This window comes from Triticum urartu, chromosome 1 (assembly GCF_003073215.2).
Source record: "Triticum urartu cultivar G1812 chromosome 1, Tu2.1, whole genome shotgun sequence".
Taxonomy (NCBI): domain Eukaryota; kingdom Viridiplantae; phylum Streptophyta; class Magnoliopsida; order Poales; family Poaceae; genus Triticum; species Triticum urartu.
The window spans coordinates 559732278-559740981 of NC_053022.1; the positions used below are offsets into that span (position 1 = coordinate 559732278).

The 8704-nt window shown below is 49.0% G+C and overlaps 2 protein-coding genes across 3 annotated transcripts; one reads left to right on the top strand and one right to left on the bottom strand.

The window, feature by feature from the left end:
* Positions 1–3080: 3080 nt before the first annotated feature.
* On the top strand, positions 3081–4123 carry LOC125530018 (transcription factor WRKY19-like). Its single transcript, XM_048694430.1, has one exon. It carries the CDS (start codon positions 3183–3185, stop codon positions 3924–3926), a length of 744 nt encoding a protein of 247 aa, XP_048550387.1. The 5' UTR covers positions 3081–3182; the 3' UTR covers positions 3927–4123.
* Positions 4124–4138: 15 nt separating this feature from the next.
* On the bottom strand, positions 4139–6099 carry LOC125530036. 2 transcript variants are annotated; one of them, XM_048694440.1, is made up of 3 exons: positions 5703–6095; positions 4634–4651; positions 4139–4542 (listed from the first exon to the last, which is right to left on the bottom strand). In XM_048694440.1, exons 1-3 carry the CDS (start codon positions 6031–6033, stop codon positions 4358–4360), a joined length of 534 nt encoding a protein of 177 aa, XP_048550397.1. In that variant the 5' UTR covers positions 6034–6095; the 3' UTR covers positions 4139–4357. The 2 variants fall into 2 exon arrangements, with proteins under 2 accessions (XP_048550397.1, XP_048550402.1); XM_048694445.1 differs by lacking the exon at positions 4634–4651 and having other exon boundaries at positions 5703–6099.
* Positions 6100–8704: the final 2605 nt, after the last annotated feature.

The following is an 8704-nucleotide window of genomic DNA, read 5'->3' on the forward strand; positions in this document are numbered from 1 at the left end:
ACGACCATTTTAGTAATTCTCATGGACACAATACTAGAATTGCCATGGTCATATTACTAAAATTGCCATGTTAAGTTACTAAAAATGCCATGATCCATAAATTAAATTTGACGTGGTTATTACTAAAATTTCCATGATCAATTGATAAAAATTGTTGTAAAAAGTAGTTAAAATACAATGGTACCTTTAAATCTAGAATGAAAACTAGATCAAACATGTCATGACAATTTTAGTGTAAACACTATGACAACTTTAGTGTAAGCATCATGATAACTTTTGGCTCAAAAACAGATCGTCAAAACATATCAACATGAATATAATTTTAAAAATCTCGTCGAGTCAGATTTATGATGAAAATGGATTTTCAATCAAATTTTTTATTTAGGAGATAAAACAATTTTAAGTCTTAAAACCAAAAAAATTACCGATGATGTCATCTGTTTTGACGTGGCAAAATAGATGGTAATGAATGCCGTTGGACCATGTTGCTTCGTGTCACATGTGTGGCATTTATCATTTGGGAAACTTTAAGAGTAAAAATGAACACACTGCTACGGTGATTGGCCGACTTGGTCGTGCCGCGATTCAGGCGAGGGGAGTTACCAATAAGCGAGACATAGCTCCTTCGACCGTCGGAGGAGTGCGGTGAATTTTTTTAACACGGTACATACACACACACCCATCCCTATGAATACACGTACAGACACCCTACTTCTATGATCATCTCCGAAAGACTGAACCAACAAATCATCTTGAAATTCACGAAGCCGCTACACATGTCTTCGTAGTCAACTAAAACGTCTTCTGGCGGGTTGCTTTCACCGTATAAAATCTAAACATCTCTGCTGGAAAGGCACTTTGGCGCGCCTGGGTGCCAACCAACTGCAAATTACACATCTGGTTAGCCATGAGAAGACGCATTTGGACCGCGATCGACGCTTGCGCCATGGTCTGACCTCCCATGTCGTCTTCCCTCTGTGCCACAAGAGGCGGAGACTGCAGACCATATTGCGCTAGGCTGCGTCTACGCGAGAGAGGTGTGGCACACCATGTTGGCTCATGGTGGTCTTGCGCACCTTGTGCCCGCTGATGCACTTGTTGAGTGGTGGCCGAACTTTCGTGTCCTCATCCCGCGGTCACATCGTCGGGGCTTTGACTTCATCGCCTTGCTCTGCATCTGGATGCTCTGAAAGGAACGGGATGGCCGGGTATTTCAGCGTGCTGTTGTGATGCCCCGCGAGCTGTGCCATCGCATGACGGCGGAGATAGACCTCTGGAAGCTCTCGGGCTCTACCGAGTTGATCGACATCTGGAGATAATTGTCTCTCTGCTCTAGGGCATTGTTTTACGGCCGCGATAGCTAGGATGCCCTTTCCTTTGTTATGTCGCGTTGTATCTTTGTAACCGCGGATGTTTTCCACCGGATTCTCTGTATTTCTACCTGACTCTCTTCTAATACATTGGCATGCAAGCCTTTTGTGTGTTTGCAAATAAGAAGAAGAAAAACTAACCATCCGAGGTACGTTCACGTGGGTTGATTTTGAATGAAGTGTATTTTAGGTCCCTGAATTATTTCACGGGTGCCACGTAGGTCCTCGAACTATGAAAATCATCATGTGAATATTCAAAGTGCAGTAAATATGTCATCCAGGTCCAAAATCAGCTCAATATTAAAGTAGTCCGAGGACCTATTCTGCTTAGCATGACACACTTATTGTACTTTGAGGATCTGAATGATGATTTTCATAGTTTGAGAACCTCTTTGATACTCTTGAAATAGTTTAAGGACCTACTATAGACTTTATTTTTGTGACCGGTTTGTCCTTTGAGATGTGTTTGGAGCGCCCGACTGTAGATGTATTTAGTACGCGTGCGGCGAATTATTTGATTTGGTGTTTTGAACCGAGTCTCACAGCCCAGCGCATCCGTCCCGGGCCGTGTCGTGTCGTGTCCATGTAGAAAACCTTTTTGACGATTCCGGGCTTCACGTGCACACGCCGCGTGAAAGCAGATCGACATGACTCGCTAGCTCGCCGACCCTACTCCCTGTAGGCTAAGACCGGCCGGTTACACACATCGTTTGAACCCTTGTCTTGTTGGACCAATCCATCAGGCTGTGGAACGAGAGGGTCTCCTTCTTGCCACACCCTTGTTGTTGTAAACACAATGTAGGCAAGTTGCATGATGCAGCAAACGGGGCACAAAACCACGGTGAAAGATCGAACACGGTCCCGTGTGCCACACGGACTGGCTGCTGATTGCGCCTTCTGTGTCCAGGTCCAGGGACTGTACAGCGGCTCCTTGCGTGGGCACACGGCACACGCCTCTCAGCTTGTACGTCCTCTCACTGCTCGTACGCGGGTCACGCCATGTCCACATGGTGCAAACTCCCCTTTGCTCTGCCACACGCCCATCGATCGTGCCCGTGGGCCAAGTTGGCTCTATGCTAGCCTAAAAAAGGCTTCCCACTTTCACTGCTCACTTCCCGGCAACCAGCCGCGCGCGCCGCCTTCCGGGCATCTTCCTCCCCCCTGCCGCGGCGCGGATCGACCGCACGTCCGGCGACGAGGTGACGGCACCAAGCCACGTACCGGCGCGGCACAACGCCAGGCGGAAATTTTACTTCCATGGTTACTGTCAGTCTGTCCATGGACAGCAGCGGCGACGAAACTTCCAGGAAAAGCGCGGTGAACTTCACATGCCACTCACTGCCATCCCCGTTCACCTGCGCCGCGTCGATGGGTCCAAACGAGGCGATCCGGTGAGAGGGACGCCGCTGGTTATTGCGGCTGGCCACGTCACTCGTCAGCTACCGGATTAGACAGAGAGCGTATATTCATGGCAGCCCCATGGTGGTGGCCTTGCCCAGGACCAAAATGGAGAGGAGACTAGGACCGGTCCGAGCGTGACGTGTTTATTTCCTTCTCGGTTCAAAGTCTCGCGCTTTTCTCCGGTCTTCAGTCAAACCGCGCTCGATTTTTTATAGTCCCCGTCCATCAACAGTGTTGGATTCTTTTACAAAAAAATGAACGGTGCTTGATCAGCGCTTACTTGGCCCGGGCCTATAAAAGACCTGCTCATCATCATCATCACAGGGAACGAAAACCCGCCAAGCACGCACGCGCACGCGCACGCTCATGAGAAGCTTGCCGCTGATCGACTAGCTAGAGCAGGTGCCGGGCATGGAGGACACGACGGCGACGCTGGCGACGGAGCTGGACGGGCTGCTGGCCATGGCGAGGGAGCTGGAGGAGAGGGTGGACGGCGACCAGGGCGCGCCGGGCGCCGCCAGGGAGCTCTGCGCCGAGCTGGCCGCGTCCGTCGACCGTGCCGTGCGCCTCGCTGGGAGCGGCCCGCGCGGAGGCAATGCCGGCGGCAGGGCGAGAGTGAACGGCCAGCACAGGGGCGGCAGGAAGGCGGGGGCGGTCAGGGCGCAGGTGCGGGTGGCGTCGATGCAGGACCTGGGGTCGCTCGACGACGGGCTCAGCTGGCGGAAGTACGGCCAGAAGGACATCCTCGGCGCACCGTACCCGCGGGCCTACTTCCGGTGCACGCACCGGCACTCGCAGGGCTGCCAGGCCACCAAGCAGGTGCAGCGCGCCGCCGCCGACCCGCTGCTCTTCGACGTCGTCTACCACGGCGCGCACACCTGCGCCCAGGCCACCGCTGTCCTCGTCGGCACAGATCAGCAGCCGCCTGCTTCCTTGGGCCAGGAACAGCAGCAGCAACAGAGCTCGCCGGCTGAGGCGTCGGAAGGGATGCAGTGGCCGGCAGAGCCCTTCACGCCGCCCTCGTTCCCCTCCTCGCCGGCCGGCTGCTACACGCCGGGGAACTCCTGGTGCCAGCTTGCCGGCAACTACGGCTACGCCGCCGGAGGCGGCCTCGGGGCTGACATGGACTTCGACGAGCTGTTCTGGAATATGTAGTTTTTCTAACCGGAGTTTCAGAAGACTGTAGGCGCCGTGTCCACTATCCTACTGTATTCCCACTAGTACTTAGATTCAGACTCGTGATCATTTATCGCAATGGAAGCTATATATCTGCAGTAGATATAGCACCATCACTAGTAGAACTGTAGTGGTCATACACTGGCCACTGGAAGAACACCAAATTGATCTACAGAGACTCTGAACAACACTGGCCACTGCAATATACTCCCTCCTTACAGAGAGAGTAGTATTATGGATCAGCACATGCACAAAGCCAGTCTGTGCAGTTTATTACAGCATCAGGGGCTTCATAAGCTAGTTGAGCAACAGAAATGTACACTCACTACAGTACAATGTCATCACTAGATGCACCAGGAAAAGGTTCTCAGGGATTTACAAGCACCATTTGGGGGAACTGGTGAGAGTACCTATACTGAACTCTTCTCCTTGCTGTCCTGAGGAGCTTCAGGACTGCTCTCCTCTGCTTTGTCCAGGTTCCTCAAGGCTCCCCTCAGCCCAAGCACAATGAATAGATTGGTAAGGGTGAGAAGCGATTCCGCCGTCCCATGCAGCAAATCCACATTTGAAAGCGAGGTCCCGTAATGAACTTTGGCTGAAAGAGGATGGTGATGTATCGGTAAATACTTATTGTGTCGATCAAGGTGTGTAAGATTCACTGAAAACTTATGATATGATGCAATTACCATATATCCCAGCAGGTACTGCTCCGGGGATAAAATGCCCGTGCAATGTGCATGAAACAAAAGGGAAATAATCAATGACGTGAGAGGAGGTAATTTTCTTCTAGCTAACTAAATAGCGGAAACTAAATAATTTAAAATAGAAGAGGCCAATGTATACACTATACAGCAGATGGACACATACACATATTTTGTTCTGACACTTAAGTCCCAATCAAATGGCAAGGCTTTTTGCCAAAAGGATAACAAAAATCAAGATTCACATTAATTGAGGAACAAATTGGTTCGTTTGTGCCACACACACACGCACAGTAACATTTTGATTGATCGTGCACTCTACTGATTTCAACGTCCCTTTTCCTTCCTACTTCGTTCTACAAATTTTCATTAGTCATTATAAGTCTTCTCCAACGACCTGAATTATGTACTGAAATGCTCCAAAACAAACCAGCATCAAATTTTCTTTTCTACATGCTTGTGTTAGTCATTTGCCTTGGCTATAGTTAAAATGTTGAGCTTTGGGAAGATGCAAACATCATAAAAGCTATTGGCCGGTTGCTTTGGAACAGTATATAGAAACCTGCAGTGGTGCTCTCTTACCAAGTGTATGAACATTTTGTGTTTTAAGTTCAATCATTCCACAAACTTCCTGTGTTTACACGCACATGAGCAACGTTTTGTCGACATAGAACACATTTTGCAGATGTAAGCTGAGTGCCATGGCATTTTGAGTTGTTCAAATATATCTGACAGCCACATAATGCATGCACAATTATTTTTTCGTCTCGCCACACCATTCATGACAGCTCTCAGTTTCTCATGATGAAATCCATGTGATTTTCAATGCACAGCATCGTCTGTACTCACCAGATATATAAAATTGACCTTCTGATAGTGGCCAAATTGCCCAGTAGCATTCACATTCAGTTCTCTAACCGCTTCTAAAATGTTTGCTGCTGCTCTGCTCTTCTAAATGTACAAGTATTTTCGCTCCCCAACCACAACAACAACTAGATTGACACGTGAAAACAGCGAGACGAAAAGGGAAGAGGAGGAGGAGGGGGACGCGTACTGGTGGCGCCGACGAAGGCGAGGAGGAAGTAGAAGCCGAAGAGCGTGAGCCCGGGCGCCGTCTTGGACCGGGTCATGAAGTAGAGGAACCCCAGGTAGGGGAACAGCGACACGGCGAAGAGCTGCGACGCGATGCTCTGGGAGTCGACGCCGGGCGCCCACGGGTCCACGGGGAGCAGCCCGCACCGCACCACCGCGCTCCGTCCCCTCCTCCTCGCCGCCGGCGCTCTCCGTTTGGGGAGAAGGACGCTCCCGAGGAGGTAGCTGCTGCCGGGTCGCGCGGCGGGGAGCGGCCGCGCCGGCGCGCGGCAGGCGGCGGTGGCGGCCAGCATTTCGGCGCGTGGAAGGAAGGGCGAGCTCCCTCCGTTTGGGTGGCTCGCGTTGCTCTCCGGGGGATGACGCCCGGAAATGGGCTGGCCCGTAAGCCCAGCTCTTGGTCTCAAAGCTGGCTAATTGGGACATGGGCTGCGTACCGGCCCATGAGCACAATGCTCGACCAGGTACAGGCCTGGCCCGGCACGGTTTTTTTTGAAAGATCCAGCATCGCCGGCTTATCATTGATTTAGGAGAGGAGAGTTAAAACAATCGAAATCCCTAATTAAGGAGTACTCGTTGCAAAGAACACTCCATTTTCCCATGTTGCGACAAGTGACGCACATGCAGCGCGCCACTTGTCGCAATCTGAGAGTTTTCCCTTTTTTTCGTAGATTCGTTTATTCAAAACGTTTTATCTCTTAAACCGTGCGTCCAAATCTCAAACCGTTTTTACCATTGGATTCCTCACGTTGAGATCTTCAAAACTAGATCCCATGTTGATAGGTTTTGACAAACTTTTTTTACGAAAAAACCGGATGAAAAACCGAACCGGGAGCACGGTTTTATTTCCTTTCCGAAAAAGGCACGCCTGTGCTTCTCGTGGAAACAAAACCGTGACTCTCGTGGAAGGAAAAAAAAACAGAAAACGCGTTTTTTTCGTTTCCGAGAGGCACAACCGTGACTCATGCGAAAACAAAACCCTGACTCTCGCGAAAGAAAAAAAAACAGAAAATGCGTATTTTTTTTCCTTTCCGAGAGGCACGGCCATGACTTTCGCGTAAGCACAATCATGCCTCTCGCGAAAGCAAAACCGTGACTCTCGCGAAAGAAAAAAAAACAGAAAACGCGTTTTGTTTTTCCTTTCCGAGAGGCACGGCCGTGACTCTCGCGAAAGCACAACTGTGCCTCTCGCGAAAGCAAAACCGTGACTCTTGCGAAAGAAAAAAAAACAAAAAACACGTTTTTCATTCGTTTCCGAAAGGCACGGTCGTGACTCTCGATAAAGCACAACCGTGCCTCTCGCGGAAGAAAAACCATGACTTTCGCGGAAGGAAAAAAGAAAACGCGTTTTTTCACGCAATTTTTTTTTTCAAATTTGTTTTTGATTGGAAAGCTAAGAAAGACCGGGGGAAAACCAAAACGTCGAAAAAAACCCAAAAAAACCCGTTTAAAAAGTCGAAAACGCATGCGGAAAAATAAAAAAACCAAAATTCGAAGAGAGCGTTCAGAGCGCGACACGTGGCAAATGGCTGAGAGCGCGTCAAGTGACGCTGATCGTTGCGAGGCTCCCGAAGGAGCGCTCGTTAACTAGTTGCTCCCTAAAACAATTACAGAATGCTTCTTTGGCCGTAGCCTGTCCGAAGGCCAAAAGAGAAAAAGCTAGACTCTCCCGGAAGGGGGGCCGAGAGGGCACTCTAAGCTTTTAGGCCCCGCAATACTCCAGAGCTCTAAACTTTTCGTGACACATCTAAAGATATCATCATAGGATGCATTTTTTCCCTTGAAGATGCAAATGTTCCTCTCCCTCCAGATTTCCCAGCAGACGAGCATGATGATTGAGGCCGTGGCCTTTCGTGCCCGGCACGGTTATAAACGGGCCATTTCTTGGCTGTGAGGACAGGCCCACGTACAGGCACAACACAATATGAACTTGCGGAGGCTTTGGCCTTACGTAGAGCTGTGCAATTAGCTAGTGATAAAGACTATTCTGATGTTATCTTTGCTTTGGATTGCCTTTCGCTGCTCGACCAGTTACAGGCCTGGCCCGGCACGGTTATAAACGGGCAATTCCTTGGCTGTGAGGACAGGCCCACGTACAGGCACAACACGATCTGAACTTGCGGTGGCTTTGGCCTTACGTAGAGATGTGCAATTAGCTAGTGATGAAGGCTATTCTGATATTATCTTTGCTTCGGATTGCCTTTCGCTGGTGCAAATGATGAATTCGAGATCTTGCGATCGCTTCAACATTGTTGCTGTTGTTGAAGGCATCAAGTTTGCTTCTCAAAGCTTTGTTTCTGTGGTGTTCAAGCATGTTCATCGGCAAGCTAATGTAGCGGCTTATTTGTTAGCTAAATCTTGTAAGAATTTATCTAGCTTTGTGATTTTTCATTCTGTTCCGGATTGTATCTGGGACTCTTTGTAACTTGTTAAGTGATCAATAAAGCCGATGTTTCTCTCTAAAAAAACACGATCTGTTTATTAATTTTAATTATATATATAGGAAAAACGGCGCAAATAGCATAAAAGCCCATTGGGCTGAAACACACAGTGCAAGCTTCCCGTGGGCTAGCCCGTTTACTAGAGGAGCGCCTGGGCTTAAGGGCGTGACACGTGGGCCGACACGACACGACCCCATTAGTAAACATGTTGGGTCGTGCCATGCCAGACACGTTTAGCCTTGGGTAGGCCGTGCCGGCCCATCTGACCAGATTTGGTCAAGCTTAGTAAACAAAATCATATTTTTTTACCCATTCAACATTTAAATCAGTGCTAGCACAACCACGAAGTTCATTAATGACATAAAATACGAAATGCACTCTATTCATTATATACTATACTTGTAGTGAATATAATTTTCTGTAAGTCAAACTTTACAATCTCTGATCAAGTTTGTCGAGAAAAATATCTACATCTAAAGTATGGAATACATACTATTAGATACACATGCAATGCATTTTCATATTA